The 14,356-nt window shown below is 45.3% G+C and overlaps 1 protein-coding gene across 3 annotated transcripts in view; it reads right to left on the reverse strand.

The window, feature by feature from the left end:
- Nucleotides 1-4,658: 4,658 nt before the first annotated feature.
- Nucleotides 4,659-14,356, reverse strand: part of TMEM273 (transmembrane protein 273) — a 35,918-nt gene continuing 26,220 nt past the window's right edge. The window contains exons 6-7 of one of the 3 annotated variants that reach the window (XM_074959914.1): nt 8,788-8,814; nt 4,659-5,569 (exon numbers count right to left, since the gene is read on the reverse strand). In XM_074959914.1, the coding sequence (XP_074816015.1) occupies nt 5,551-5,569; nt 8,788-8,814 (46 nt within the window). In that variant the 3' untranslated portion in view covers nt 4,659-5,550. The remainder of the gene's footprint in view (nt 5,570-8,787; nt 8,815-14,356) is intronic. The other 2 variants (XM_074959915.1, XM_074959917.1) reach the window with 2 other exon arrangements.

Consider the following 14,356-nt stretch of genomic DNA (forward strand, 5'->3'; position numbering starts at 1 on the left):
AGCCCAGCTTGGGCCTCCGCTTTCTCCTTAGCTCTGCCCCACTCTGTCTGACCCAGGCAATTCCAGCTCACAGGGAGAACAGGACCCTCCCTGGCCTCCTAACTCCCTGATTCGCCTGTCTGCCCTGTCAATCAGGCTGACCTGGAGCAATGGCCTCTCCCCATTGTTTCTGGGGACTGTCAGTCTCAGGGTCCTGATTCCCCATCAACCCATCCCCTTTTTTTGGTACTGGGAGCTAGCCAACCGAAGCACCGCCACTGAGTTTTAGAAAGGGGACACCAGTCCCCTTACAATAGTCACAAGAGAACGTGTCTGCATTTGGTCCCAGGCCTGTGAGTTTTCTCTGAGCATCATGGAATTAATGAAGAATATGGTTAAAAGTAATAATTTTAATCATGTATAACTCAGAATTAATTCTCTAGCCACAAGTGTAACATAATCTGTCTGGTGAAATGCCTTTGTGACGATCACATTCAGGAGAAACCATGAGTTAGCACTGGGGCTGGTACTACAAGTTAGACTTTACCACCGTCCTATGCCCACCCATTGCATGGTGTATAGAGACTGAACAAGTTTGTAAAAGGAACACAGAGGATGGGCTTTATTCGCAGGAGAACATTTGTATTTGGTCCTGAGTGTCAGCTCACACTGCATTTATACTAACATAATGCCACAGAGTTCTCTGCCGGGTCACCTGGTTCACATTGCTGTGAATGAAAAGAGAATTATAGGGTCTAATTTTAAGGTATCTGACAAGAGCATGCATTAGGTAAGACAAAACATGGTAATCATCACTCAGCAGCAATATTAGAGAGGCGGGATTGTGTAGTTGTAAAGGCCTCTTCCAAGCCCCAGGCTAGGGAGGGTGCTTTTCCATACTCTGCTGTATGTGTCCTGAGGGGCTTTGAACAAAACATTTAATCCACCCTGTGCCTCATGGTCCTCTCCATAAAATGGGGAGAACACTTCCCTACCACTCTGGGGTCTTGGGAGGTTAATTACATTGAAGATGGTGAGGTGCTCAGATGCTATGGTAATGGGGGGCCAGATAAGGACATAGATATCAAATTAGAGAAGGTAAGGGCCTTGTGTATGATATAGCCAAGAGCAACTCATTTTTATTTCACTCCCTTCTGATTATGATAGACCAGTACATGTGTAAGGGGGGTTCAGAGGCACTGAACCCTCACAGCTCCCACTGGAATTGTAGGTGCCCCATAGCTCTTAGAAAACCACACCTGCTGTTCCATCACCACACATACCTTTCTCTGATTCAGTCTTGTGTTTAATTAGTACTCTCTGTGGATGTGTGTCATGTCTTCAGGTATTCTACCTATATGCCATACTGGTGTGGTAGGTATATATTTTCCTTTGGCTATATTTTTTCCTTTTTTTCATTGGTGAGTCAGACAGAGCCCCTTCTTTGGTAATTGTCTGTTTCTGTTGCACTTGATTAGTGAAGGGCATTTTTGTTTCCTGCATTTAAAGCGACCTGATTTTCCAGTTATGGGCAGGAGAACAGTTAAGGGATATCCAGGAGGCAACTGTTTTGCCTATTGACATGTTTCACAATGTGTCCTGTTTGGGAAACATGGGAGAAGATTCTTCGCTCATTTACCAGATGTATACGAATGCAGTCTGTTTCACTGGGACTGATTGCCATCTCACTGCCACTGCTTTTATACCAATGTAACTTCAGTGAGTTCTGTGGAATTACTCCTATTTTATACCAATATGAGTAAGAGCACAGTCAGGCCCATTGACTTCAACAATTACTCCTGATTTACAGTGGTGTAACTGGGAGCAGAATTTGACTCTCTCTCTTTGTCTAGTGAACAATTCCAGCTGCTGCTGGACAACTGTTTGTCACTAAATGTACTGATTGCTTACTTCTTCGTTAAAAATGCATGATGTGTATGAAACCCTAACTGTTAGTAGGTGGCATACAAGTAAACGTTTGTTTTCTCATCTAAATGAGCCAATCCATCATTATTCTGTACATCTGCTAGGAGGAAGGAGCATGGTTCAGTAGGAAATAGTGAATGTAGTTGTCTGCATATCAGGGGGCTAATTCTGAAATCGTTGACACTGGTATAAATCCAGAGTCACTCCAATGACTTCACTGAGCGCTTTGGGTGCTCAGCATCTCTGACAACTAGGCACAAGGTGTCTCAAGTTGGGCACACAAACAGGACTTGATCGTGGGCAGAGGTCCCATTGAGTTCAATGGTGCAGGGTCAGAGCCAGTGTGAGCTGGAGCCGGTTCGCACCAGTTCGCGCGAACAGGTTGTTAAATTTTGAAGCCGGTTTAGAACCGGTTGTTAAAGGGGTGGGGAAGCTCAGGCGGGACAGACAGGATGTGGCTCGCGAGACCATCCTGTCTGTCCCGCCTGAGCTCTCGGCTGGGGAGGCTCCCATGTGAATTTTTGCTGACTCAGTGGTACTCTGAGCCTTCAGCGGCATTTTGGCGGCGGGTCCTTCACTCGCTCCGGGTCTTCGGCGGCATTTCGACAGCGGGTCCTTCACTCGCTCCGGGTCTTTGGCAGCATTTTGGCTGCGGGTCCTTCAGTGCTGCCGAAGACCCGGAGGAACTGAAGGATGTGCCACCGAAGTGCTTCCGAAGACCTGGAGCAAGTGAAGGAACTGGTTCTTGAGCTTCTGGCAGCTCATCACTGGTCAGAGCCCTCCAGAAGAATACAGAATTAATGAGCACTTCTGAAAATGTTGACCATAGTGCATTAAAGTGTGTGCTAGGCACTTTATAGACCCATAGTAAGCCAGGCCTTGCTTTGAAGAGCTTGCAGTCTAAGTAGATAGCACAGAGGCAGAGCATGGGCGGTGGGTGAAGCTTCCGCTGGGGTAGGCTAGCTCCCTGTCCCACCTCTTCTTCGCTTGACTCCCACCTCTTCCACCCGGGGCCCCGTTCACACTCTACACCAGCCCCCCGCTGCTCACCCCGCCCCCCGTTGCTACTTGTTGCATTCCTCCTCTCCTCCACACACCCCTTCTCCCAAGGCCCCTGCTGCATGCGCTCTCCACGTCCCTCATCCCTTGCACCCCCCCGTCCGCAGCGAGGTCTCCACCGCCCACGAGGATGTGTGGAGTGGTGGGGACCTCTGGAGAGGGGGGATGGAGTGAAGGAGAGGAAGCACTCAGCTGCCAAGTAGTGGTGGAGGCCTCGAGGAAGGGGCGGAGCAGGAAGGAAAAGAGGTGGAGCACAGGCGGGGCCACCATGGCCCAGGCATCAGGTGGCGGGGTAGCAGCAGCTGTGCCAGGGGAGGGTTAGTCTTCCCTGGCCTATTATGCCCATCATCTATGAGACAGAGCTAGTGGGGGAGAGTTATCATACATTCACATTGCCATTGATTTCAATGGGAGCAGAGCGAGGCCACTCCTGAGTGCTTTTGAAACTCCCATCCATAATATATTTTTTATTCCTAGCCCATGTTCTCCTGGACAGAGTATTATTCTTCAGCCCTTTAAATTTACCTGATCCATATTATTAACCCTGACTCCCCAACCCTGCCCATTCACTGCCTGCCTGTAATGTCTCATTTTCCTATGCAGTTCTGCAAGGGTGTGAAGGAAAGAGTTGTTCATAAAGATAAGTAAAGGTACAGCTTCCCTCTATGACCACATCCTCTCTCCTGTTCCAAACCAGAAGTCTTAATTAAAATGATGCTAAAGGAAGCAAATCAATCGATACCCTACACAATGGTTTATTCTCTCCCCCATCCCCACAAAATTACTTACAAGTATCACATTACTGCTTTAGGTGATCTGTTAACATAGCAGTTCATTAGCAACATTTGCTATTGAATTGGATAAAAGACACCTTGGGAATCCAGGCAAATCATTCTAATATAGCTCTTTTCTTTGTCTCGACTGCATTTCCCCCTTATTCTGAGCAATGAAAGATGAGGTGTATTTCAAAGCAGAGAGATCCACGGTGACTAGTTTCACTGACATATTTGGAATTCCCTAGTTCACTGAGTATAGAACAAATAATGTTTTTGTCATGATTTTAGACACAGTAAACATATTTTTTCTTCACAGGTGCAAAAAATTGGCATTACAGCTGTGCAGTTATGATATGGCCAAGCAATGAATGTGCATTGATCATTAAGACCCTCATTCAGCTCTTGGTTAACCATGTAGGATCAACTGAGTCTGCTCCTGTTCATTACTGAATTTGGGGCCTTCGTTTCCATGGTTCGGCAAACACATGAACAAGTGGTCAGTCCTTCTTATTGAGACACAGTGTTTCCAGTTTGGGGTTCAGGCTACCACCACTAAAAGCACTGTTGAATAAAAGGATAAATTCTGGTGCAGAACTGGGGAAACTCCACTGATTTCAACTGAATTACTCCAGACTGATACTGATGTAACTGAGAGCAGAAGCTGGCTCTAAATTCAGATTTAGCAATCAAGCCTAGTATTAAAATATGATATTGTGGAATGTATGTGTCTGTAGAGATGAGCCAGAGCTACAAAGTTTAGATTCACAGCTTAAAGGATGAAGCTGAGTGTATGCGCTGCACATGGTGTGGCCCAATTATTAAATGTAAATATTTATAGGCTAATAGGTCTAAGTCTACAACAGTAAACTGTTTATTCAAATGAAAAGTTTTATTGGGGATTAGAGATATATTGTTTTCTTAAACTCAGAGGTAGCATTGTGTTTTGAGTTCTGTTCTGGTTCCGCAGCAAACCACACTGATGAACAGAATTCAAATCTACTGAATACTTCCCCCCCATCTTTCTGTCCACCAAAATAGACCTGGTATTTACACAAAAAAATTCGTAATAGTTTTTTGCACTGATTTTCACCTGCTTTTGTTGTTATGGTAATAAACACTGATAAATTCCCAGGAAAAAATAAATAAAATAAAAAATGAAAACAAAGGGCCCTAAATACATATTAAAGAAAGATCATGAGTAATCCCTTTTCTCTACCTTCTAGTTCAGGTACAGAATTGAGGCCCCAAATCAGAACACCCGTAGCTTTTGCATCAAGGGGCTGGTGTTCAAAAACTAAACCTTACTCCACATTTTCCAAATGGCCCCTATATTTGCAATGGGCTGAGCAACCCCTCTTGCCATTTTCTCTCCCTTCAGGCCCATCTCTGAGGTGCTTGCAATATCAATGCAGATGAACGTTGCTGCTTGAACCCATCTCTAGTTTTGGGGCACCTTTGATTTCATTCATTTAAAAAAAAATCATATACTTATCATAGCCCAAACAGGACCTGTTAATGAACAAAGCCCATCTCATGTGTATTTCCATCATGCATTCCCCTCAGGCACATAATATGAGTGCACAATGTTTTCTGAGTGCAGAGATAACCTTAGGTTGTGCACACTATAAAGCCTTTCCTGTAATCAGTCACTTGGTTCACTTTTTCAAAAAACTGAATTTCGGACTGCTGAGACAGCCCCGTGGACGAAAGTCTTCCATTGATGCACAGATCAGGTACAGCAGTAGTCAAATGTCCAGTCTGAATGTACCCCATTCCAAAATGACTGGAGGTCAGTTGTATTTTGCTGTTCTTATAAACTAACTTCTTCTCTGAAAAAGAAGAAAAAATATCCTAGATAAACAAGACTTTATTTCTCTCTCTTTGGCAGCAGTGATCTAGGGTAACATACTAAAGTTAGAGCTGGAGAAATGTTATTTAGTAAATAAAAAAAATATTTTTTTTAAATGGAAGGAAAGTCATTCTAATCCATTATGCCAGTTGTTTCTCAAACTTTTTGTATGAGTGACCACTTTCACACAGCAAGCCTCTTGAGTTAAATAGTTACTGTTTAATACGGGGGGGGGGGGATGGAGGGGGAGGCGAAGAAACTTTGTCAGTATCATTGTTCACATTGTGCCATTGCCACCCTTTGCCCCATTGCCACCCTTACTTCTGTGCTGCTGTTGGCGGCAGGCACTGCCTTCAGAGCTGGGTGGCCAGAGAGTGGTGGCTGCTGGCCGGGTGCCCAGATCTGAAGGCAGCGCCGCCACCAGCAGCAGCAGAGAACTGCAAAGGTAGCAATGCCATACTATGCCATCCTTACTTCTGTGGAAAGTTTGCCCTTTGTGCTGGGACGGGTGGCTATGGGTGGGCTGAGGCAAATTTTGGGGTGGCTATAGCCCCTGGAAGCCTCCCCCAGGACCACCCTTGCCTGTGAGTCTGACTGTTAATTATAAATGAGGGGTTTTTTGGCCACTCTTAGTATTTTGATTGGTCTGCGGTTTAATGCAGCTCTTCAGCTGCTGAACAATCAAGCCCTATAATGACAGGTTTCAGAGTAGCAGCCGTGTTAGTCTGTATTCGCAAAAAGAAAAGGAGGACTTGTGGCACCTTAGAGACTAAATAAATTGGTTAGTCTCTAAGGTGCCAGAAGTAAGCCCTATAATGTTGTCGTAGTCTCAGGACTGGCCTTAGAGAAAATTGCACCTTGGATGAACTTCTGTTTTGGCACCCTTTCTTTAGAGCCAGAGACCCGCCATGTGCGAGGCTGACAACCAGAGACCCCCGTGTAATAACCTCAAGACCCCCAGTTTGAGAACCCCTGCATTATTCTAATATTATTTGACCATTTCTACAGTCATAAAGATCCTCACAGTTAACTCTTGTCTGGCAAGACATCTCTGTGTCTTTACAGCTGCCCTGTTTTAACAAATTGACTGATGCACAAATATGTATTTCCAACCTGTGGATCTAGTTGTGGAAATGACTGCAGAGGCCATCTTCCCCTGCAAGAAGGGGTCAACTAACAGCATGCAGAGTCCCTGGCAGCAAGTAGCCTACAGGACTGAGCACAGTGTTGGCACGGGAGACAGGAAATCATGTGACATAACCCCAGCTGGGAAACTCAGTTGATGTGTGGTTTCATCAAGTTGCTTCACCTCAGTTTCTCTTTGTGCGAGCTGCAGATGATAATACTGATCCACCTTTCTCACAGGGGTTGAGGCATAGCTGACGTTTGTAGAACGCTTTGAAGATGTAAAATGCTATAAATGTATTATTTTTATTGCTTCAAGGAACCCTGTTCTGCTTTTCAAACATAAAAGATATTTATAATTTCTGGTGCAGAAATGACTAAGGAGCTCATTTAAACTACTTCCCCATGCTAATTTCCCCCCTGCTGTTACTCACACCTTCTTGTCAACTGTTTGAAATGGGCCATCCTGATTATCACTACAAAAGTTTTTTTTCCTCCAGCTGATAATAGCCCGCCTTAATTGATTAGTCTCGTTAGAGTTGGTATGGCAACACCCATTTTTTCATGTTCTCTCTGGATATATATCTTCCTACTGTATTTTCCACTGCATGCATCTGATGAAGTGGGCTTTAGCCCACAAAAGCTTATGCCCAAATAAATGTGTTAGTCTCTAAGGTGCCACAAGGACTCCTCATTCTTTTTGCTGATACAGACTAACACGGCTACCACTCTGAAACCTGGAATAGTTCTGTTTTTTACATTTATATTTCTGTGCAAAGACATGGATTCCAACATGCATTCTGATAACAAAAGATAGCAACATTTGTTTATAGAATTAGTTTTAATTTTGTACTACAGTATTTCTTAGGGGCATTAGCCAAGAATCAGGACCCCATTACACTGACTGTACAGACACAGTAAAAGACAGTCGTGCCACAAAAAGCTAACAATGTAGAGCCTTGAGTCTGGAATCACTTATGCATGTGAGCAGTGTCATTTACTTCAATGGAATTGCCCTTGCAGTCAAGCTCATGCATAAGTGTTTGCAGGATCAGGGCCTAGTTTATGACAAAGTGCAAGAAGTGAATGTGACAAACAGAACAGCAGGAAGGGGAGCACAAGCTATTTTACCCTAAGCAGTGGGTCTCAACTTGCTATGTAAGCAAACCATTTCAACTGGTAGTGCTCTGCAGGAGGCACAGTTGATCTGAAAGAAGGGACTGGAAGGAAGATAAGGTGAGGGGTTTTCCGGATTTTTTCCAGTTTTTCCCACTCACAAGGGGTGGCTTTGGAAAGGGTATAGAGATACAATCTACTTTTTCATTGCTATTTTGATTGAATTTTATAAAATTGGTTGTGCTGCTTAATCATTTCACAATACTGGCCTATAGCATAAAGATATAGTTTCCCTTTAAGTAACATAACACATAGGGAAGCAGGATTGTGTGTGCATCTGAAATTTACTTTCTGTATTTTACTTTTACGGATTCCAATTTCCCTAACGGTCATGCAAAATCCACATAAGATTGTTGGGCAAAGGAGTTATTCAGGAGGAGATTTACATTAGCAAACACATGTTATGGGTCTGACATTTGATTGATACATATCAGAGAATGGCACTTCATAATAAAATCACTTTAGGCTTCCCTGTCACCTTCCACCCAAGGATCTGAAAGCATTTTACCAGCATTAAAACAAACAGCCCCATGATACTCATGTGAGATAGGTAAGTATTATTACTACTTTTTTACAGGTGGGGAGCCTGAAGCACAGAAAGTGATTTGCCCAGGATTGCCAAGGGCATGTCTACACTCCATTGTAAACCCGGGTCTGTGTAAACCTCGGTATTTCCAAGCCCCCACGAGTGTCTACACTGCATTGTAAACCTGGGCTTACAATTGCTGGACCTGGGTCTCACAGCCCTCCTTCATTGTTGTGTATGTGGCCACGTTTATTCCTCTTTGTTACTGGCTGCCACCAAAGACTCTGCGTTACCCTCCACCCCATTCCTGCTGCATCAGACTGGAGGAAGATCCTGAGCTCTTCCCACCTGGCCCCTTCTGTAGAACATACCTGTTCGCAGCTGATTCCACGCGTGACCTGCAAAGTGTAAAAGAATGAGACAGGGAGTGTGAGTACAGGAGCAGCCATCCAAAAGTGCTTACTCAAAGAATCAACCCATCAAAACACTGATTCTTTTCTTCCTTTAACTCTTCCATGGTTTCTTTACTTCTCTCCAATCTTTTATTCTGTTTTACTCCCCCTAGTGTCAGTTCCTGGAAATGAACGATCTGCGGAGTCTTTTTCCTTCAGGACTAAAACATTTTCAGAAAGCTACAGAAAAGGAGCTGTTCAGAGCCTTGGCAGGCAGGAAATGTTTCTTCAGCAGTTGGCTTTCATGAGCCTTTTTTCCTCCCTCAAAGAAAATTTTAGCCAAACTATTTTTTAGAAACATAGATTTTGCAAGAGCAGAGAAATTCAATACAAGTCATTAGGCCTCAGCTTTTTCTTAAGGACTCTGATTCTCCTCTCACTTACACAAGTGTAAACTGGGAGTAACTCCACTGGAGGCCAGGTAATTACACCTACAGTTGCCAATAGGCCCATATTATAAGGGATGTCCTTTATTTAAGTATGGGACAGGCAATATGTCATTTAATCAGTTCGGGCTGCCTTTGATCCCATATTTCAACTAGGATTGCCTCCTGGCCAGTTTTTGTACAGCCATGCAGATTGCTGGTGAAAATGTGTCATTTATTTTTTCACTGGGATCCACTAAGGGAATGCTGGTCCCAGTGAAAAAAACCCAGAACATAAGCTGCATGCATGCATGCCCTGGCAGCGATACCACACATGTCACAGTCTTACGTGGCTGGCAGCACAGCCAGGGCAGTACCCCGGTCCCTGATCTGTGTGCTGGTCCCGGGCTCTCAACTCCTGAAATCTTGCTGGCTCCCTGGGAAGTGGGACGGATCTGAGGTTCACCAGTAGGGAGGGGCAGTGGTGAGCTGAAGTCGGTTTGCACCGGTTCGCGCGAATCGGTTGTTAAATTTTGCAGCCGGTTTAGAACCGGTTGTTAAAGGGGTTCGGCAAACTCCAGCCCGCAGGCCACATGCTGCCCGCGGGACCATCCTGTCCGTCCCGCCTGAGCTCTACTCACCTGGCGGCTCTACGGTCCTTCGACAGCACTTCAGCAGCATGTCCTTCAGTTGCTCCGGGTCTTTGGCGGCACGTCATTCACTCACTCCAGGTCTTTGGCAGCACTTCGGCGGCGGGCCCTTCAGTGCTGCCGAAGACCCGGAGTGACTGAAGGATGTGCCGCCGAAGACCTGGAGTGACTGAAGGAACCGGTTCTTCAGCTTCTGGCAGCTCATCACTGAGATGGGGTAAGGAGTAGGGACCTGGGAGGGGGAGGCAAAGGCTTCTGGGAGGGCACAGAGTGAGGACTCATCTCGGTGCCGAGGACCATGAAGTGGAACAGACATGAGCCAACAAGGGGGGTGAGGAGCAGGGTGGTACTAAGAAAACTGTCCAGTATTTCTGAAATACAGTGTTGGCAACCCTAGTTACACCAGTGTAGACTGGAATGAGAAGAGAATCAGACCCTTCATGTCCTTTTTCAACATGCAAACCAGTGGCTGCTCTAGACAGGGTCCATGGGTGCAAGTGCACCCACAGAAATCAGGCCTGAATGCGCATTCACACAGGCAGGGCTGCCCACTGGGGAGTGGGAGAGAGTAGGGGCGTGAAAAGTGGGGTGGAAGCAGGCAGGGACTCCTGAAAGGGGATGGTGCAGCCACTGAACTGGGAGGCTACATTTGCCCCTGTTTGCAAACTCCACACTTATAGTATTTACTCCACAAACAGTCCCTCGATTTCAGTGAGATTCACGGAACAAGGTTCTACTCAACTTGAGCACGATGGCAGAATATGGCCCTTAATGCTTTGCATTGCTATAGCACCTTTCATCCAAGTGCTTTATAAGCATTAGTTCATAGAATCATAGAATATCAGGCTTGGAAGAGACCTCAGGAGGTCGTCTAGTGCAACCCCCTGCTCAAAGCAGGACCGATCCCCAATTAAATCATCCTAGCCAGGGCTTTGTCAAGCCTGATCTTAAAAACTTCTAAGGAAGGAGATTCCACCACCTCCCTAGGTAACGCATTCCAGTGTTTCACCACCCTCCTAGTGAAAAAGTTTTTCCTAATATCCAACCTAAATCTCCCCCACTGCAACTTGAGACCATTACTCCTTGTCCTGTCATCCGCTACCACTGAGAATAGTCTAGATCCATCCTCTTTGGAACCACCTTTCAGGTAGTTGAAAGCAGCTATCAAATCTCCCCTCATTCTTCTCTTCTGTAGACTAAACAATCCCAGTTCCCTCAGCCTCTCCTCGTAAGTCATGTGTTCCAGTCCCCTAATCATTTTTGTTAATCTCCGCTGGACTCTCTCCAATTTTTCCACATCCTTCTTGTAGTGTGCGGCCCAAAACTGGTCACAGTACTCCAGATGAGGCCTCACCAATGTCGAATAGAGGGGAACGATCACGTCCCTCGATCTGCTGGCAATGCCCCTACATCCCAAAATGCCATTGGCCTTCTTGGCTACAAGGGCACACTGTTGACTCATATCCAGCTTCTTGTCCACTGTAACCCCTAGGTCCTTTTCTGCAGAACTGCTGCCTAGCCATTCGGTCCCTAGTCTGTAGTGGTGCATTGGATTCTTCCGTCCTAAGTGCAGGACTCTGCACTTGTCCTTGTTGAACCTCATCAGATTTCTTTTGGCCCAATCCTCCAATTTGTCTAGGTCCCTCTGTATCCTAGCCCTACCCTCCAGCGTATCTACCACTCCTCCCAGTTTAGTGTCGTCTGCAAACTTCCTGAGGGTGCAATCCACACCATCCAGATCATTAATGAAGATATTGAACAAAACCGGCCCCAGGACCAACCCTTGGGGCACTCCGCTTGATACTGGCTGCCAACTAGACATGGAGCCATTGATCACTACCCGTTGAGCCCGACAATCTAGCCAATTTTCTACCCACCTTATAGTGCATTCATCCAGCCCATACTTCTTTAACTTGCTGACAAGAATACTGTGGGAGACAGTGTCAAAAGCTTTGCTAAAGTCAAGGAACACCACGTCCACTGCTTTCCCTTCATCCACAGAACCAGTTATCTCGTCATAGAAGGCAATTAGATTAGTCAGGCATGACTTGCCCTTGGTGAATCCATGCTGACTGTTCCTGATCACTTTCCTCTCCTCTAAGTGCTTCAGAATTGATTCCTTGAGGACCTGCTCCATGATTTTTCCAGGGACTGAGGTGAGGCTGACTGGCCTGTAGTTCCCAGGATCCTCCTCCTTCCCTTTTTTAAAGATGGGCACTACATTAGCCTTTTTCCAGTCATCCGGGACCTCCCCAGATCGCCATGAGTTTTCAAAGATAATGGACAATAGTTATGCCTCACAGTTGCCCAGAATGACCTGTAAGGTATTATTTGCATTTTTACAGAGATGATAAGTGACTTGCCCCACGTCACAAAAGTCCAGAGCAGATCTGGGAATAATGCTCAGGACTCTGCATGCAGTCACATTAGTGTAACTCAAGCGCCGTGGGGCCTGAAGCCCGGAGTTCTGGCAGGCGCCTCTCGCGGGGCTAAAGCCCTGAGCCCCGGCAGGTGGACCCCAGCTCTCAAACTTCTGAAGATTGTCGTATGCAGCTCGGAAAGTCAATAAGTTTGGCCACCCCTGTGGTATAAATTAAATTAAACTAAATCAAATTAAAGTAGCCTTTTTTCTCTGAAATGGACTCTATAAAACAAGCAAAGCCCCTGGTCTTGCAGACAGGTATGCCCCTGCTTGACTTTACTTACACAGCTAGTCCCATTGAAGTTATGGAGCTGTAAGCATGCGATTAAAGTTATGCAAGTGTTTGCAGGATTAGGACCACAGTCATTTAAAAAAACGAACATAACTTTCTTTTGATTATGGTACCAAAATCTACCAGCTGAATGTAGAATGGGACATGTTGCAAATTGATGTATTTCCCCATGTAAAATAAAACCTGTTGGGATTATTCTCGCTGGCTAACTGAATACAGCAGTGGTCACTCTATGTGTTGCACTCTCTCAACACACTTAATCTTAGGCCTGGGTGGGGAGGGGTGGGGGTGGTGGAATTGATCTAAGATACGCAACTTCAGCTACGAGAATAGCATAGCTGAAGTCGACGTATCTTAGATTGACTTAGAATCACTTACTTCGTGTCGTCACGGCGCGGGATCGACGGCCGCCGCTCCCCCGTCGACTCCGCTTCCACCTCTCGTCCTGGTGGAGTTCCGGAGTCAACGGCGGAGTGATCGGGGAGCGATTTATCACGTCTACACTAGACGCGATATATTGATCCCCGATAGATCGGTTACTACCCACCAATCCGGCGGGTAGTGTAGACGTGGCCTTAGTGTGGTTAGAGTTAAAGATATAGTAGTGGTAGACGTATAATATTTGTACAAGAGAAAGCATGACATCTGAGTTACAAGTTAGGAAAGGAGTGTGGCTGTCAGGAATTGGATGTTTGCATTATGAGTTATTCTCAATTTGACAAAACATTTGCAATAGGAGATGGAGTCTGTGTGTCTTGGGATATTATGACTGGTAAATCAAGTATGTGAAATGAGGTGCTCTGCAGCTTAATGTCTCAACTGGTGATTTCCTTGATGTCTGGTGATTGCATTGATACAAAATGCATTTGAGCTACCTGTTTTTTTATGGGGCAATAATAAATGGGTTGGTGGTTGGAGGCTGATGGTTTCTTCCACACTGCTCTCGGTAGTGGTTATTTGACTGTAACAATTTTCTTGCCATCACTCCAATCTTGTGTGTTGTTTAGCTCTTTCAACTTGCTGTTAAAAACTTGAAAAACGTGTTGTGTGAGAGAGCAAAGTGCACATATTGGGCTGAATAAGAAGCTAGACAATTATTAGTGCTAATTAAAAGAAATGAAAACTTAGCTTTGCTGATGTCTAATACAAATTTGTTCAGATGAGCACATCAAGAGAGAGCGAGAGCAAGATAGAGACAAGGGTACAGGATGAAAATGTTCTGACTGGAAATACAGGACAGTATAGGAGGATATACAGACACTTATTACCTGAGAAAAAAAAAGTCTACACAGAGTCAGTCTGAAACAATAGTGCCTTTTTCTTAAGCTAGGTATGAGCTCTGCCAGAAGTTATGTGCTTGATTCAGGAATCACTGGGTAAGGTTCTACGGCCTGTCTTATGCAGGAGTCCAAACTAGATGATTACCCCTTCTGGCCTTAACATCAATGATGCTATGAATCTGTGGCTTGCTGAAAATGAGCCATGTTCAGGTGTGGGAGTTGCAATTGTATTTTTCATTTTTTTGTGTGTGTGTGTCTTTTAGGAGCATGTGTTTGGATGTTCCTCGAAAAGTATTTGGCATGTTTGTACCGTGGCAGCTCCAGGGAAGTGAAGAGCTCCTGCAGTGTTGCTGAAATCAGTGGTATCCAAGGTTTTGTCATACTCTGACATCTGTTCTGAGCAATTACCCCCAGGACCCTCTTGTTCTTCTCAGTTTGACAAAATGTATTTTCTTCTTCTGCCTCAGCAAATGTTTGGA

The sequence above is a fragment of the Natator depressus genome, chromosome 7, assembly GCF_965152275.1.
Source record: "Natator depressus isolate rNatDep1 chromosome 7, rNatDep2.hap1, whole genome shotgun sequence".
Classification (NCBI taxonomy): Eukaryota; Metazoa; Chordata; order Testudines; family Cheloniidae; genus Natator; species Natator depressus.